Source organism: Loxodonta africana, chromosome 24 (genome assembly GCF_030014295.1).
Source record: "Loxodonta africana isolate mLoxAfr1 chromosome 24, mLoxAfr1.hap2, whole genome shotgun sequence".
In the NCBI taxonomy this organism is placed as follows: domain Eukaryota; kingdom Metazoa; phylum Chordata; class Mammalia; order Proboscidea; family Elephantidae; genus Loxodonta; species Loxodonta africana.
The window spans coordinates 26,823,856-26,841,290 of NC_087365.1; the positions used below are offsets into that span (position 1 = coordinate 26,823,856).

Here is a 17,435-nt window from a genome sequence, read left to right on the forward strand (position 1 = left end):
CCCTACACAAGGGTGCCCTGAAGGCCAAAGCCGGATGGGCCGGGCGGGGCTTGAGCGAGGCCACGCCCCCGGGCGCGTCCCTATGCTTGGCTGGGGGCGCTGCAGAGTCCCCCGCCACGATGCGGGACCTGACGGAGGGGCCGAGCGCCTGTGCGGTGGCCCGCACCTTCGAGGCCCGCGCTCCCGTCGCCTGACCGAGTGGCTCCGCAGCGTAAGGGGGCGCGGCCGCGCGCCCGCCCCGAAGCCCCGCTCCGCGCTCAGTGCGCGCGCCCGGCCCCGCCCCGCCCCTACGTCCCCCCGCGCGCCGCGCGCCCCCGCCCACCCCGTCAGCCCTGCCGCCCCGCCCGCTGTAGCGGGCCTGCAGCCGCCGGCCGGCCTGAGAGCCCCTCGCAGCGGCACGGCCTTCGTCCCCCGCCCGCCGCCATGGACGTGTACCCCCCGCGCCGGCTGGGGATGCCTCGCATGCGGCCGCCTGGCGGCTCCAGCCGCGGGTCGCCCTTCGTCAGGTACGCGGGGCCCTGGCCGAAGAGCGGCGGCCGGACCGGGGGTTGCGGGCTGGTGGGGTCCGGAGACGCCTCCTGAGGCAGGGCGTGGCCCGACATGGCTTCCTCGCGGGCTGTTCTCCCCAAAACGGCTCTCTGGGGAACATTTACCCAGGAACGGGGCCCTCTGTGGAGACTCTCACAATGGCTCCTCTCTACACCATCTCGCAACGACTCCCTTGTGGAGACCCCCTCCTATGACATCTTCATCTCATAGATCGTTTTCCCCAGGAAAGAATTCCCTGTAACGAACCAACACAGTGGCTGCCATATAGATACCCCACTTGCTTTCCCCATAGTATGTTTCTCCCAGGAACGGCTTCCTATAGAGACCCACCACACACAATAGATCCCCGGTGTAGAACCCCAAGTGGGTTTCCCCAGAAACGGCTTACCTATAAAGACCCCCTACAGCAGATCCCCTCTAGAGGATTACCCTTGACTGAAGCTTCCCTAAATAATACCACCCCCACCCCCCTCCCGCACACACATATACCCTGATAGCAGCTCCCCTACTGCGCGTTTCCCCACCTCTCGGTTCCCCAGCCTGCTTCGCGACGCCCCCTCTCTTCATAATGGAGACCTCAGGTTAAGGGGAGGTGGAGGTCATTAGGGACGCAGAAAAAGCCATCTGAATGGAGATGGGAAGGAGATACAGAACCCCCGAAGGTGGCGGGCGCCTGGTCCCTAATCCTAGAGACAGAGCCCCCGGTGGCTTCAGGATAGGGAGGGTACTGGGGAGGGCTCCACCCTCGTCCCCTTTCTCCTCTTAGATGTAAGAAGATCGGTTTCCAATTTCTGCTCCCAGTGCCTTTGGGTCTGACCTTGATAGTCTGGGCATTGTTTGTGATTGGAAGTGGTGTGTGGCTGCCAGCGGGTTGTGGAGGCTGGAATGATGGAGGGGTTGCGGCGGAAACCGTTGAGAGGGAGAGGAGAGAGAGAAAGAAAGAAAGGAGCTTTGGTTTGCTGAACTGTCATTAGACCAAAAGAGGCCTTTTGTTCGCTTTTTGTTTATTCTAACCACTTAGTAAGGGAAGTATGGTACTTTTCCCTTGAAAGGAGATTGTCCACTTACATGTTAGGACGGCTTTTCCTATATTCTTTACAGTACTTAGGGCATTGTATTTTCGCTTTTTGCCAGCGTCTCTTATTTCCCCCCATCTCCCCCACCCCCACCCCCGCCCTCGTAATTAATACATGTTTGTCGAATGAATAAAGATAGGGTAGATGGGACTAGATACTGATGAAACCGTTTGTTCAGGAGGATTAATATGCTGCTTCATCAGTTCCACCGCAGCAGGTTAGGGGTTAATTTGCTTCTTATTTGACAGGTGACCGCATTTGAACTGCTACTTGGCCCTTCAATCGGATGCCTTGGGCGCTTTCCAGTTCCGAGCGTTTAGCCTCTCCAGTCAGTGCCTAGGAGCCCTGATGGTGCAGTGGCTAAGAGCTCAACTGCTAACCAACAACTGCACCTTGGAAACCCTGTGGGGCAGCTCTTCTCTCCCCTGTAGGGTTGCTATGAGTCAAAATCAACTCGATGCAGTGCATTTGGTTTTTTTGTTTGTTTTTTTTTAATCAGTCCCTGTGTTTCTGGCAGACAATTTCACAGCAACTATTTGAACTTTGTATTGAAATTACCGAGGGGACTTTAGAACTTGGGGCACCCATCCGTTAAATGTAGGCTCCCTGTAGATTTGGGGTTCATACCAGATCATCTTGAGTTTAGAAATCTTGAGGCCGTTCTCCTTCAACAGATCTTTGAGACTTTTAGAAAAAAATCAGCTTTACTGCAGTAAAATCCATCTCTAAAATAACTGCTGCCTTCTTTGTCTCTAGGTCCCTGGGTGGCACAGACAGTTTATTCTGAGCTACTAACCTAACGGTTGGTGGTTCGAACCCACCCAGTGGTACCACAGAAGAAAGGCCTGACAATCTGCTTCCATAAAGATTATGGCCAAGAAAACCCTATAGAGCAGTTCTACTCTGTAAGACATGGGGTCTCCATGAGTTGGACTAGGCAGCAACAGGTTTCATTTTGTTTTTCCTTGTTCTAGTAGCATGTTTGGGGTTTTTTGTTTCTTTTTTTTAATTGTTTTTATGTTAAAAAGTAGTATGTAGGCTGCCTTTACTAATCATACTTCCATCAAGTGATTGAGTGAAGCTTAGACTTCAGAGAAGAGGTAGTGCAAGGAACTCCAAGTCCTGGCTGTTCCATACCTTTGGTAAAAGAAATTTGGTGAAGATTCCCCTGCTTTCCCCATGACCATGTAACATATTTTTCTTACCTGTTCTTTTCAAGCCTTTCCGTTTATTTTGACATTGAACTTTCTAGCAGGCTTGGGCTCAGCTTGGCCTCTTTGTTGCATTCTGCTGCATTCTTACTCTGGGTGATGAAAGGCAGGCCTAACTGGTGAAGTTACATTCCTGAAGACCCATAGATAGGGCTTAGCAGTGGAGTTCATTTTCACAGATGGGGAATGGAGAGCAGGAGTTAAAATACTGCTGCCTAGAACTAGAGGCTTCCTTTTAATGGTATGGTAGTTGTTAGTGCTATCTATCAAGTATTTTTGGTTCCTGTCTCCCAGTCATGTGGTAGGATTGTATTTGCTTGCCACCCAGCAGTTGGGGTATGGCCATGTGAGTTGCTCTTGGTCAGTGAAATGAGCAGGAGTGATTGCATACCCCTTCATGGTAAGAGCTTCTTGTGTGTGATTTGCCACTCTTTTTCCCTCTGTCATCAGTGCTCCAGGTGGTGGCTCCTCCATCAGCCTGGGACCTAGCACAAGTTCCTAGGTTACCTGTGTTTGACATGTAGAGAGAGCAAGAAGTAAGCCTTTGTTGTTTCAAACCTCTGGAATTTTGAAGTTATTAGCGAGGTAATAACCTGTCTTGACTAGCACTAAGCAACCATTGAAAATCTAGCTGAAGTCCACTTTCCTATTTAAAAATCTTTCTGCATAGGGATCCATCCATTCCCCTTTGGAATTTGCTTAACAGTTTAAATGTCACTGCCTCTTTGGACATATAATCCAGGTACTCTGTGCTGTGTACCATGGATTCAGACAAATAAGACAGGCCCCTGCTTTAAAGAGCTCTTATGTAAGTGGGAAGAGACAAAAAGAGTAACGATCTTAGTACTTCAGAAAGATACATGCTGAGGAAGAAATAGGGTTGGACGAGCAAAAATACAACAGAGCATGGTTGGTGTTGTCCTCAGCCGCTAGAATGGGGTTGTCATTTACTGATATTGGGAATAGTGGAAGAAGAACAGGTGGGTGGGCAGAATAGAAAGTTCAGTTTTGGCCTTGTTCATTTTGAGTTGCCTAGTAGATAATCCAAATGGAGATACTAAATCTGCCAACAGTTGGATGTATGAGTTTGGAATTCAGGAGAGAAGTTGGGGCTAGAGATACCATCTGCCTTGGTTATCTAGTGCTGCTATACCAAATACCACAAATGGGTGTTTTTAACAAACAAATTTATTTTCTCACAGTTAAAGGAGGCTAGAAGTTTGAATCCAGGGTGCTGGCTCTAGGGGAAGGCTTTCTCTCTCTGTCGGCTCTTGTCCTTATCTCTTTGAGCTTATGTTCCTCGGTGATTTTCCTGTGGCTTAGCATCTCTCTTCCCCCATCTCTGCTTCTCCACGTGCTTGTTTAATCTCTTTTTATATCTCAAAAGAGGTTGACTCCAAGACACACCCTACACTGATCCCATCTCATTAACATAACAAAGACAACCACCCATTCCCAAATGGGATTATAACCATAGGCATAGTGGTTAGAATTTACAACACATATTTTGGGGGGACACAGTTCAATCCATGACACCATCCATATGTTGACTCCCCAGTTTTTTTAATTGCAGTAAAATACGTATCATAAAAAATGTTGCTCTTTTGACTGCTCTTCAGTATACAATTCAGTGACGTTAATCACATTCCATGCTGTGCATCCGTCACCACTGTCCATTTCCAAAATGTTTTCATCACCCCGAATAGAAACTCTGTACCCCTTATGCAATAACTTCCCCTTCTACCCTCCCACTCTCCCCTGGTAACCAAAGATAAACTTTGTCTGTCTGTATTTCCTGCTCTAGATATTTCATATAAGTGGAATCATATGATATTTCTCCTTTTGAGTCTGACTTATTTAACTTCGTATAATGTTCTAAAGGTTCGTCCATATAGTAGCATGTATCAGAACTTCATCTCTCTTTATGGCTGAATATTCCATTGTATGGACATACCTACCACCTTTTGTTTATCTATTCTTCTATTGATGGACATTTGAGTTGTTTCTACCTCTTGGCTGTTGTGAACAATGCTACGGTGAACACTGGTATACAATTATCTGTTTGAGTCCCTACTTTAAAGTCTTTTGAGTATATACATAGGAGTGGGATTACTGGGTCATATGGTAGGTCTATGTTTAATATTTCGAGGAGCTGCCAAACTGTTTTCTACAGGAGCTATGGTAGGTCTATGTTTAATATTTCGAGGAGCTGCCAAACTGTTTTCTACAGGAGCTATACCATTTCACATTCCTACCAGTGGTGAATGAGGGTTCCAGTTTCTCCACATCCTCTCAAACACTTGTTACTTTCCGTTTTTCTGATAATAGCCAGCCTAGTAGGAATGAAGTAATATCTCATTGTGGTTTTGATTTACATTTCCGTAATGACTAATGAAAGAAGTGGCTCCCCCAGATAAAGATTTGGCGATCTGCTCCCTTAAAGATTTACAGCCTAGATAACCCTATGGGTCAGTTTTACTGTGTCGCATGGGGTCATTGTGAGTTGAAAATCAATTCAGGGACACCTAACAACAAATGACTAATGAAGGAGCCTTGGTGGTACAATGGTTAAATGCTGAATTGCTAACTGAAAGGTTGGCAGTCTGAACCTACCAGTCACTCCGTGGGTGAAAGACCTGGTAATAAGATTACAGCCTAGGAAATGCTATGGGGCAGTTCTGCTTTGTCACATGGAGTCTCTATGAGTTGAAAATCAACTTGCCCACACCTAACAACAATAACAATGACTAATGACATTGAGCATCTTTTCATGCGCTTCTTGGCCATTTGTACATTTTCTTTGGAGAAACATCCTTTGCCCATTTTTTAACTGGGTTGTCTTTTTGTTGTTGAGTTGTATAAATAAGTTCTTAATGTATTCTGGATATTAAACCCTTATCAAATATATGGTTACCAATATTTTCTCCTGTTCTGTAGTTGTTTCTTTACTTTCTTGGTAAAGTCCTTTGATGCACAAGAGTTTTTAATTTTGATGAAGTCCATTTTATCTATTTTGTCATTTTTTGCGTATGCTTTTGGTGTCATTTCTAAGAATCCATTGTCAAACATTAGATCTGATGCATTATCTTTGTTTTCTTCTAAGAATTTTATGATTTTAGTTTTTATATTTAGATCATTGATCATTCTGAGTTCATTTTTTGTATGTAGTATGCCCAATTTTTATTTGAAGCCGCGAAACTAAATGGAGATCCAGGGAATGATTGTAGACAGAAAAGAGGACCTATCTCCAAGCCCTGAGGCATCCTATATTTAGAGGATGGTGAGAAGGTACCAGAAAAAATAGTGGAGCAATGTCTTCCAAATTCTGAAGGAAAATGATTTTCTACTTTTGAGGTAGGAGGAGTACAAAGGATAGCCATGGAAAGTCAAATGATAAATATTCTTACCAGACTGATAAGGTCTAAGAATAAAGTATTAGATTTGATAATGTGGAGATTATTAGTGGCCTTGACAAGATCAGTTTTGGTGCAGTAAAAGAGAAAATGAGAGGAGAATTGAAGACCATTAGTATAAATACCTCTTTGAAGGATTGTTACAGGGAGAGCAATGATGGTGCTATAGCTGGAAAGGCATGAAGTGTTAAGACAGTTCTTTTTTTTTTTTTTTTAAGGATAGCAGACATGATAACGTGTTTATAATGATGCAGTAGGAAGGGGAAAATTGATGATAGAGGAGAGAAAAGAGACAGTTTGAGGAGTGAAGTTCTTGAGTAGGTGAGAGAGAATGGGATCTAGTGCACAAGTGGATGTTTTGGCTCAGGTTAGATGTTGTTGTTGTTAGATGCCATTGAGTTGGTTCCAACTCATAGCTACCCTGTATACAATAGAACGAAACACTGCCCAGTCCTGCGCCATCCTCGTAATTGTTGTTATCCTTAAGGCCATTTTTGTAGCCACTGTGTCATTCCGTCTTATTGAGGGTCTTCCTCTTTTTCGCTGACCCTCTACTTTATCAAGCGTAATGTCCTTCTCCAGGGACTGATCCCTCCTGACAACGTGTCCAAAGTATATGCGACGTAGTCTCGCCATCTTTGCCTCTAAGGATTATTCCGGTTGTACTTCTTCCCAGACAGATTTGCCCGTTCTTTTGGCAGTCCGTGGTATATTCAGTATTCTTCTTTTTCTCCAACACCACAATTCAAAGCCGTCAATTCTTCTCCTGTCTTCTTTATTCATGGTCCAGCTTTCATATGCGTAGGAGGCGATTGAAAACACCATGGTTTGGGTCAGGCCTACCTTAGTCTTCAAGCCTGACATCTTTGCTTTTCAGCACTTTAAAGAGATCTTTTGAGGTAGATTCGTCCAATGCAATGAGTCTTTTGATTTCTTGGATGCTGCTTCCATGGGTGTTGATTTTGCAGATCCAAGTAAAATGAAATCCTTGACAACTTCAATATTTAACCCATTTATCATGAGGTTGCTTATTGGTCCAGTTGTGAGGATTTTTGTTTTCTTTATGTTGAGCTGTAATCCATACTGAAGGCTGTGGTCTTTAATCTTCATCGGTAAGTGCTTCAAGTCCTCTTCACTTTCAGCAAGCAAGGTTGTGTCATATGCGTAATGCAGGTTGGTAATGAGTCTTCCTCCAATCCTGATGCCATGTTCTTCCTCGTATAGTCCAGCTTCTCAGATTATTTGCTCGGCATACAGATTGAATAGGTATGGTGAAAGGATACAACCCTGACGCACACCTTTCCTGACTTTAAACCATGAAACATCCCCTTGTTCTGTTCAAATGACTGCCTCTTCATCTATGTACAGGTTCCTTATGAGCACAATTAAGTGTTTTGAAATTTCTATTCTTTGCAATGTTATCCATAATTTGTTATGATCCACACAGTCAAATGCCTTTGCATAGTCAATAAAAACAGGTTAGATAGGTATGTGAATAGTTCATATGTGGCAGATTATATGGATCCTAACACTAAAAAAAAAAAAAAAAAATTTTTTTTTTTTTTTTTTTTAACACTAGTGGGGAAACCCTGGTGGCATAGTGGTTAAGAGCTACAGCTGTTAATCAAAAGATTGGCAGTTCAGATCCACCAGGCACTCCTTGGAAACTCTGTGGGGCAGTTCTGCTCTGGTCACTATGAGTTGGAATCGACTCGACAGCAAGGGGTGTGGATTTTTTTTGGCTTTAGTGTTTGTATGTTGGTAGTTTAGTGGTGGGAGAAAGTGGAAGTTCTCTTCTGATTACTTCTGTGTTCTTAGGTGAGAAGGAAGGTCTTCATCTAAAAATAAAGAGTGGAAAGAAGATGTTGGAAGTTTCAGGAGAAAGAAGGTATAAAATTCATCAGAAGAGTGGGGAAGAATCAGTTGGATAAGGAAATATAGTAGGATTGCCAGACAGCACCAAGGGCCTATTTAATGTCTATAGCCGTAAATTTAAGGTGAGACTTGGTTGTAATCCGTAACAGGTATTATTACTACATTGGAATATAATGAACAGACTTCCAAACATTTTACCTTTGTTGTAGGTAGCATTTCTGAAGTTGTTGAATTTAGTTTCTAGAATGCCTTATGTTTCTTAATTCATTTGTAGATGTGAATTGTAATTGGGCATTAGTTTTAGCCATTTTAAGTAAGGTTGCCTATCAGAAATCATATTTGGCTGCTGGTAATAGACACTTGACAGTAATAATTTAAGTTAGGGATTTATCCTGTCTTGCATTAATTATGGAGGAAAAAGACAGTGAGACAAAAATAAAATTTCCCATTTATCTCAGGATAATGAACAAACAAACACACCTGGTTGTTTGTACAGTGTCATAAAAACAGTGGTCAGTAAATTAACTATTACATATAAAATGGAAGAGGAGAGAACAGAGGCGATTACTTCACATTCCTAAATATTGTACCTGTGGCCAACTTTATTGCTAAGAAAACAGTGAGAAGTAGCAGGAAGAAAAAGTTCAGGGTACCTGATTGCTTAGGTGCTGGTGCTGTTAATCCTCACACAGCCTTGTGATCTTTGGCAAACTACATAGATTTAGGTCTTAGTTTCTTCATTTTGTCATCTGTCCATGTCTAAAATTCTGAATCTGAATTCCTGATAATGTCAGAAATACATTTTAGTATGAAAGCAGCATATTTGGCACAATAAGCTGCATTATTGGATCTGCTGAGTCTAAATGCCTTCTAAACGAGGAACTTTGTGAAGTCGTGGGTGACCACAAGCCATCTACCCACCCTATGCCAGCTGTGCTCAGGTAGACCTACAAGCTGGAAGGTAGTGCTGTTGCTGGGATTGATGTGTATTTGAGAGTTTCTACTAAAAAAGAAAAAAGAAGGTTGGACGGATACACAACAAACTCATAATGGTGCCCTCTGGGAGTAAGGATCAATGAAGACTTTAGTTTTATATGTAATATTCCATTTTTTTTCTTAGCAAAGTATAATAAATTAATATTCTATGTGCATAATTTTAAAAAGTACGAATGTAGATAAAAGCCAATCAGAAAAAAAAATGCCAAAATGTGAACAGTGGTTAGTTCTGGGTATTGGGAATATGAATGATTATAGTTTTCTTTATACTTCTGCGTATTTTTTTTCTTAATTAAAAAAATAAATTCTGTAAGCAAATAACAAGTTTAGTGGTTTAGTGACAAATAGTCAATTTTCTGGTTAAAAATTAAATTTGGGAAGCAAGAAAATGTACAAAGGAAAAAAGAACTGAATTTAGTTTTACCCATTTGACAAGAAAATAAGAAACACTAATTAAGATAATGTTTTACCGTGTCAAGAGGAAGGTCTTTCTATATTTTATATGCTTCCGCTTTATTTAACCAAGACATTTTTGGAAAAGAAACTCTCTTTTTGCTCCTTTTTTAACATTACCTTGGCTTTCCCTAGCAGGAGAGGGGCAGGCAGTTGTTTCCTTGATCACATGATCTATTCTTGCCTTTCTCACTGGCTGGTTGTAAGTTCGAAAATCAGAGAGCTCTTGGCAACCTTGGCAGTCAGTCAGCCTCTGTCCAGACAGATTGGGAAATGGGCCAAAGGACCAACATGATGAGATATTTCTAGTACAGAGAATGCCTGCAAGAAGAAGTGGGGAGATTCAAACAGTCATCATTTCCAAGGAAGAAGTTTTCCTACTTTAATCTTGACCTTGCTTTTTCTGCTCCTTCAGTTACTCCACATGCCCCTCTCCCCGCAAGCCCAAATTTTTACTATGAAAATGTTCAAACAATACAGAAAAGTTGAAAGAATAATATGATGAATACTTGTTATATCCACCAGTTAGATTCATCAGTTAATATTTTGCCTTATGTGCTTATTCTTTGCTTTCCTTTCTTTTTCTTCTCTTCTGCTAAAGCTTTTTGAAGTAATAGCCGTCTTGATACTTCATGCCTAAGTCCTTCATCATGCATCTGCTAAGAAAGAGAACATTTTATTACATAACCACGATAACATTATCTCACCTAAGAAAATTAACGGTAATTCCCTAATGTCATCTAATACTGAGTCTATATTAAAATTTTCCCGGATGTCTCCCAGATGGTTTCCTGTTTTTTTTTTTTTTAAAGGATCAAATACAGTTTCATACATTGCATTTTGTTATTCTGATTCATTGATCTCGTTTACTTTAGAGTTCTTCCTCCCTGTTGTTATTTTTGTTTTATAGGACATTGAAGAGACCAAGCCAGTGGTTTTGAAGAATGCCACATGTTCTGCATTTATCTGATAACTTTTCTCATACTGTCATTTCCCTTGTTCTTCTGTAGCTCCTGTAAATTGGACATTGGTCTAAAGGCTTGACTTGTTTCAAGGCAAACATTCTTGACAGAAATACTTCATAAGTGATAGATTTCAAATTGTATAACCTTAGGAGGCATCAGTATGTCATTCTGAAGCAGTGAGTTGATTTACCCCTCTTCCTTTAAAAAAAAAATTCTAATGTGAGTAGATAAGAGTTTGTTTTGGTTTAATTATATTTTACAATCGGTGGTAATGATACTGATTCAATGGAGAGAACATATAGCTTACATTTCCTGTTTAAATTAAGGTCTTGTGTGAGAGAAGGAAAATTCCTGACTTGGGTCAGAGATGAGCTGTCTTTCTTTTTCCTGTTATAGTTGGATCTCAGATCTTTTGGAATTCTTTGAGGTCAGGGACCATGTCCTGTTTTAGCACCTAGCACAGTATTCCATTCAGTAATGTTTACTGATCTAAGCCACTGATTGTCTTGCTCCTAGTAAATAAGAATAGGGTCTTTTACTACTGCTATGGGGAATAAGTTTTGATTTTCAAATTTAGTGGAAATTGTTGTTGGGGAAAAAAATCACAAAGTTTAGTAAAGCAAAAAGAAAGTTTTTTTCAGCATATGTTCAAAAAGACAAAAGCTGAGAAGCAGACAAGCATGCTGCCAGAGCTAATGTCTGCCTGAATCCAAGGAAATATTACAGAGTAAGCAAAAATGGGAAAACGGACAAGCATGCTGCCACAGCCATGTCTGCCTGAGTCCAAGGAGATATTACAGAGTAAGCAAGAATGGGAAAATGGACAAGCATGCTGCCACAGCCATGTCTGCCTGAGTCCAAGGAAGGTTACAGAGTCATCAGTATATATTAACATTACAAATGGGCAAAGCCATTGAAAACTTCACCTTTTCACAGATTGCTAGAAACTGTCATCCTACATTTTGAATTGTCTTTCTTAATGATCATTGGTACAGGTTTCAGTAACTGACAGTCAGGAGGGTCTTCATTGGTCCAACAAATTTCTATTTACTAAATGTTAATAGAAAAAGATAAAAGTGGAAAATCTTTTGTGTTCTGGCTTAAGTGAAAGGTTCCCTAAAAAATACTTTCCAGGATTATCTTAGCTATTGTCTTTATTGTCTTTTATACCTCAGGGCCCAATTGATATGTCCTTTTGAGTCCAGCTCCAGCTGGGTCACCTTCTCCATGCTCAAGGACAGGGAATAATGTCTCTAATGTTATTTCCTAAATTAAAATAAAATTTGTTGGAGATTAGTATAGTCATCTTTACTTGAGAAATGGGTTGAAATGAATGTCAACCATTTGGTGCCTAGTGCTGGGACAGGGCACACATCTCTACCTGACAAATGATGGCAGTGCATCTCCTTCAGAGGCAGCCCCTTCTTCTCTGTAGTCAGAGCTCTAGTCACTAGCACCTCCTCCCTTACACCAAGGTGTGGACTGTTTTCTTAATGTCCATCTGCTGGTCCTGTTTCTGTTCCTTGGACTTGATCATGTCCCTCTTTTACATGATAACCTTTCAGTTATTTCATATCCTTTAGTTTGAGCACTGTGCTCTGTGTCTTTTCTCCAGACTCAGCATCCCCATTTCCATCTTCGCCCTCATTTGACATGACTTGACATATAGAAAGGAGTATGAGCTTTGGCATCAGATAGACTCGGGATCAAAATCTGGATCTTCCATCTACCAGATGCATGCCTCAGGCTAGTACCTGTCTTACAGGTACAGATGCTGTTAGTATAATGCACAGTATACAGCTTTTTTTTCCAATAAATACTAGTTTTATTTCTCCTTCACTGTCCCAACAGATCTCCTCTGCCTGTCTGCTGATTTCTTTATGTCTCTGTTTTGATGTGACGTGCAGAATCGTACACAGAGTTTCAGTTGTGATCTGACTAATATGCTGTTGAGTTGGGACCATCAACTCTTTTTTTCCCCAACATTTTATTACAAACATTTTCAAATATGCAACAAAATTGAAAGAATTTTCCAGTGAACATGCATATATCCACCACCTAGATTCTTCCATCAACATTTTACTGTACTTGTTTTATCACGTGTTTATCCATCCAGCCATGGCAGTGGCAGTCAAGAAATCAAATGACACGATTGCACTGGGCAAATCTGCTGCAGCTAGGATGCTCCTTAGGAACGAGGATGGTGAGAATATAGATATGAAGTATATCTATATTTCAGATCTATATAGGTACTCCATCTCGTTGAGGGTCTTCTTATTTTTCACTGACCCTCTGCTTTACCAAGCATGATGTTCTTCTCCAGGGACTGGTCCCTCCTGATAACATGTCCAAAATATGTGAGATGGAGTGTCACCATCCTCATTTCTAAGAAGTATCCTGTCTGTACTTCTTCCAAGACAGATCTGTTATTCTGGTAGTCCATGTTATATTCAATATTCTTTGCCAGCACCTTAATTCAAAGGTGTCAGATCTTCTTTGGTCTTCCTCATTCATTGTCCTGCTTTCACATGCATATGAGGCAATTGAGATTACCATGGCCCACCTTAGTCTTCAAGGTGACATCTTTGCTTTTTAACACTTTAAAGGGGTCTTTTGCAGCAGATTTACCCATAGCCACCCTATGTACAGTAGAACAAAACACTGCCCAGTTTTGCTCCATCCTCACAGTCATTGCTGTGTTTGAGCCCATTATTGCAGCCACTGTGTCAGCCCACCTTGTCAAATTCTTCTTCGGTCTTCTTTCTTCAGGAAGCTTCCGCCTCAGAAACCCTATGGGGCAGTTCCACGCTGTCCTGTAGTGTTGCTATGAGTCAGAATCGACGTGATGGCAACAGGTTTGGTTTTTGGTTTAGTGGCTAGTGATATACGTTATATCATGTGCTTATTTACCATCTGTGTATCCTCTTTGACAAAGTGTTTTTTCATGTCTTTCACCCATTTTCTAATTGGATTGTTTAGTTTTTTTACTGCTGTGTTTTCAGAGTTCTTTATGTATTCGCCATTGAGTCCTTTGTCAGATAATGATTTGCAAATGTTTTATTCTAGACTGTAGGTTGTCTTTTCATTGTTTTTCACAGAACAAAAGTTTTAAATTTTTTTGAAGTCCAATTATCAATTTCTTCTTTTATGTGCTCTTTGGTGTCATCTAAGAACTCTTTACCAAGCCATAGGTCTCAAATAATACCTTAAAGTTTTATAGTTTTAGTTTTACATTAAATCTATAATCTATTTTGAGTTAAATTTATATAAGGTATAAGGTTTAGGTTGAGGTTCATTTTTTTGGCCTAGGATATCCAGTTGCTCCAGCACTATTATACTGAAAAGACTATCCGTCCTCCATTGAATTGCTTTTGGACCTTTGTCAAAAATTAGTTGGCTGTACTTCGGTGGGTCTATTTCTGACTTCTCTATTCTGCTCTGTTGATCTAGGCATCAGCTAATACCACTCAGTATTAATTACTTTAATTATAAATGTTGAAATCAGGTAGACTTATTCCTCCCACTTTATTCTTCTTTTTTAAAATCATTTTAGCTATTCTAGTTCCTTTGCCTTTCCATATAAATTTTACAATAATTGCGTCTGTGTGTACAAAAAATCTCGTGGGGATTTTGCTAGGAATTGCATTAAACCTGTATATCAATTTGAGGAGAATTGACATATGTACTGTATTGAGTGGAAACCCTGGTGGAGTAGTGGTTAAGTGCTACCGCTGCTAACCAAGGGGTCGGCAGTTCGAATCCACCAGGCGCTCCTTGGAAACTCTCATGGGGCAGTTCTACTCTGTCCTATGGAGTTGCTATGAGTCGGAATCGACTCAACAGCACTGGGTTACTGTGTTGAGTCTTTCAGTCCATGAATACAGTATATCTGTCCATTTATTTAGATTTTCTTTGATTTCATTCATGAGTGTTTTGTAGTTTTTGGCATATAAGTTGTATGTATTTTTTTTATGTTTAAAGCTAAGTATTTTATCTTTTTGAGAGATTATAAATGGTATGGTATTTTTTATTATTTTCCACATTTCATTGCTGTTCTATAGAAATGCAATTTATTTTTGTATTTTTAGTATCCTGTGATCTTGTTGAACTGATTTATTAGTTCTAGGAGTCTCTCATAGATGCCTTGAGATTCCCTAAGTAGACCATTGTGTCATCTGCAAATAGGGACAGATTTCTTTTCTATCTGCATGCCTTTTATTTTATTTTCTTGCCTTATTTCACTGGCTAGAACTTCTAGTACTGTGTTGAATAGGAGTGGTGAAAGTGACTTCTTTGTCTTATTTTTGATCTTAGGTGAAAAACATTCAACCTTTCACCATTAACCAGGATGTTAACTACAGATTTTCATAGTTTTTTTTTTTTTTAATAAAATTGAGGAAATTTCCTACTATTCCTAGCTTACTGAACATTTTTATCATGAGAGTTGCATTTTGTCAAGCAATTTTTCTGCATCGATTTTATGGTTGTGTGATTTTTCTTCTTTGACCTGTTAATATGATGGATCGTGTTGATTGATTTATGATTATTGAACCAGCCTTGCATCCCTGATGTATAATTCTGTTCCTATGTTGCCGAATTCTATTGGCTAATATTTTATTAGGGATTTTTACATCTATATTCGTGATGAGTATTGGTCTGTACATTTCTTTTTTTTAATACTCTCTCTTTGGTTTTTGTATCAGGTGCAAGCTTGAGGAAGTCTTGAAGTAAGACAATGATAAGGACGACTAAATCATGAGTGAATGACTTGAGGAACATCAAAAAGAATTCATGGGGGTGAGGGGACGAATCCTGGGAAGAGAAATAGTGTTGTTTGGCTGGAAATACTGTTGTTTGGCTGACTGTAGAGCAGGGTACCAGAGCAGTTTTGGTGAGGCATGGGGACAAAGTCTGATTGTGGTGGCTGGAACGGTTAATATAGTTGTTTTGTCGAAGATCTTAGTTAATAATGATGTGATGGGCCTGGGAATATGTTGACTGGAGGGAAAAAATTAAATATAGAAATATTAGGGAATGAATAGTGGAGGCAGATCCTGGGCCTGGAGGTGACAGCAAGAGACCCAGTGGAAAGGTCAGTCTTGAGCAGGAAATTGGCCACCTCTCTCTGGACCTGCTGAGCAGGAGGAGGGGTTGGTGTAGAAAGGACAGGGAGCCTTAGAAATGACATTAATGTCTGGAAGTGCCTTTCCTCAAACTTTGCTTGGGAGAAGGGGCCATATACCTAGGGTTGAAGGAATACTAGATCTGCACAGAAATGGGAGAAAGTACTCTCTGCTGACACTCTCTAAGGGAGTAGTTGTGGTAATGAATCAGGGCTTCATTTAGGTCCTTAGACCAATTTTTGCTTATTGTCTGTTTTTGTTTGTTGTTTTTTTTTGAGATAGACCAATGAGGACCCCAGTTAGGGCAAATCAGTGTGGAAGCTCTTCTTTGATAGTCCTCAAAAATGAGATGTTGGTGGTCCATGAGGCCTGGGGATGACTTCCACTCTTGCCCAGCATTGACCACAAGAGGTCTTTGGTTCCATTCTCTGTTGAGCCAGGAAACCACTGACCATTTGCTTTGTAATCAGCAGTCCACAGACTTAGTCTCAAATCAGTTCTGCACAATCTCTTCCAGAAAACAAAAGAGAACAATTCCCAGTTCGTTCATGGTTCTGATACCAAAACCAGACCAGGACTAGGTTCTGTCCCTCTCGAAGTAAATCTTCTTCCTAGTGCTATCACTGTGCATCCCTCACGCAGGACTAGGCCACTGCTCTTCTTGTAGGGCTATGCTATCACTCAGAGAGCTCTTTTCTGTTCTCATTGCAGCTGCAGCCGACTCCGCTGGGTCCAGAGCATATTGACCCAGAGCAGCAAGTCTCGGCCGGACGGGATCCTGTGCATCCTAGGTCAGTGCTTTTACACGACATGGGACTCAGGGCTGGGGCCGCCTGCTTCACATTGACAGAGAAATATTAATAGTAGTGTCATTGTGAGATAAATGGTGAGTTAGTGTCCCTTTCCCTGCTCTTGTTCCCCTGAAATCTCTTGCTATTTTAATGAAGTTGCATGAGATTTCAGTGAGATAGGGGGCCTCTACCATGGGGCAAGCACTTCATACATGGTATCTCATTTCTTCTCACAGTGACCTTACAAGAATGCAGTTATTATTCCTGTTTCACAGTGAGGAAACTGAAATACTGGGAGGTGAAATGAACTTGCTCAGGATCACAGAATGGAAGAATTGGGGATTTATTTGTTCTTAGAATTTTTTATTATTATGAAAATATATCACCTATTTTAAAAATTAAAAATTTAAATGAAAAAATTCAGACAATATATAATATATAATGAAAAGAGTATCTGACCATGCCAAAAATCCAGTGTCTTAGGATGGATTCTCTAGAGGAGCAAAAGCAGTGACGTGTGTGTGTGTGTGTGTGTGTGTACACACATATACACACACACAGACGTATGTGTGTGTATATATATATTTAGAGAGAGAGAGATTTATCTCAAGGAAATGACTCAAGGAAATTGCTGACTGGTTGCCTCAAGGAATAGTGCCATGTCAGGGACGTAGTGCTGGGTTCTGCTGCTAGCAGATTGAGCACTCATCAGTGTCTGTAGCCAACTCAGCCTTGGTGAGTGGAAGTCCATGTTGCTGTGCCCATGTATAACCTCCATCTCTGCCACCATGGCCACTTCATTCATGAGCCCATTGGGCAATGACAGGAGTGGCTGGGGAAGGAAGGTGACTGGTTTCCACAGAACGCATCATCCTATCCACTTGATTGTTAAAATCCTCCTTAGCCCTTTGTTGAGCATTCACATAAGACACAAATATCTTCCCTTCTTTGGCCTATTCAGAGAAGTCTATCCACATACCTCT

General features: G+C 41.2%; 1 protein-coding gene across 6 annotated transcripts in view; it reads left to right on the forward strand.

The window, feature by feature from the left end:
* The first annotated feature begins 352 nt into the window (after positions 1–352).
* Positions 353–17,435, forward strand: part of DNAAF9 (dynein axonemal assembly factor 9) — a 155,880-nt gene continuing 138,797 nt past the window's right edge. For 3 of the 6 annotated variants that reach the window (XM_064275836.1, XM_064275837.1, XM_064275838.1), the window contains exons 1-2: positions 353–506; positions 16,373–16,452. In XM_064275836.1, the coding sequence (XP_064131906.1) occupies positions 424–506; positions 16,373–16,452 (163 nt within the window). In that variant the 5' untranslated portion in view covers positions 353–423. Of the gene's footprint in view, positions 507–15,298; positions 15,336–16,372; positions 16,453–17,435 lie in introns of those variants that run through there. The other 3 variants (XR_010319220.1, XM_010591559.3, XM_064275839.1) reach the window with 2 other exon arrangements.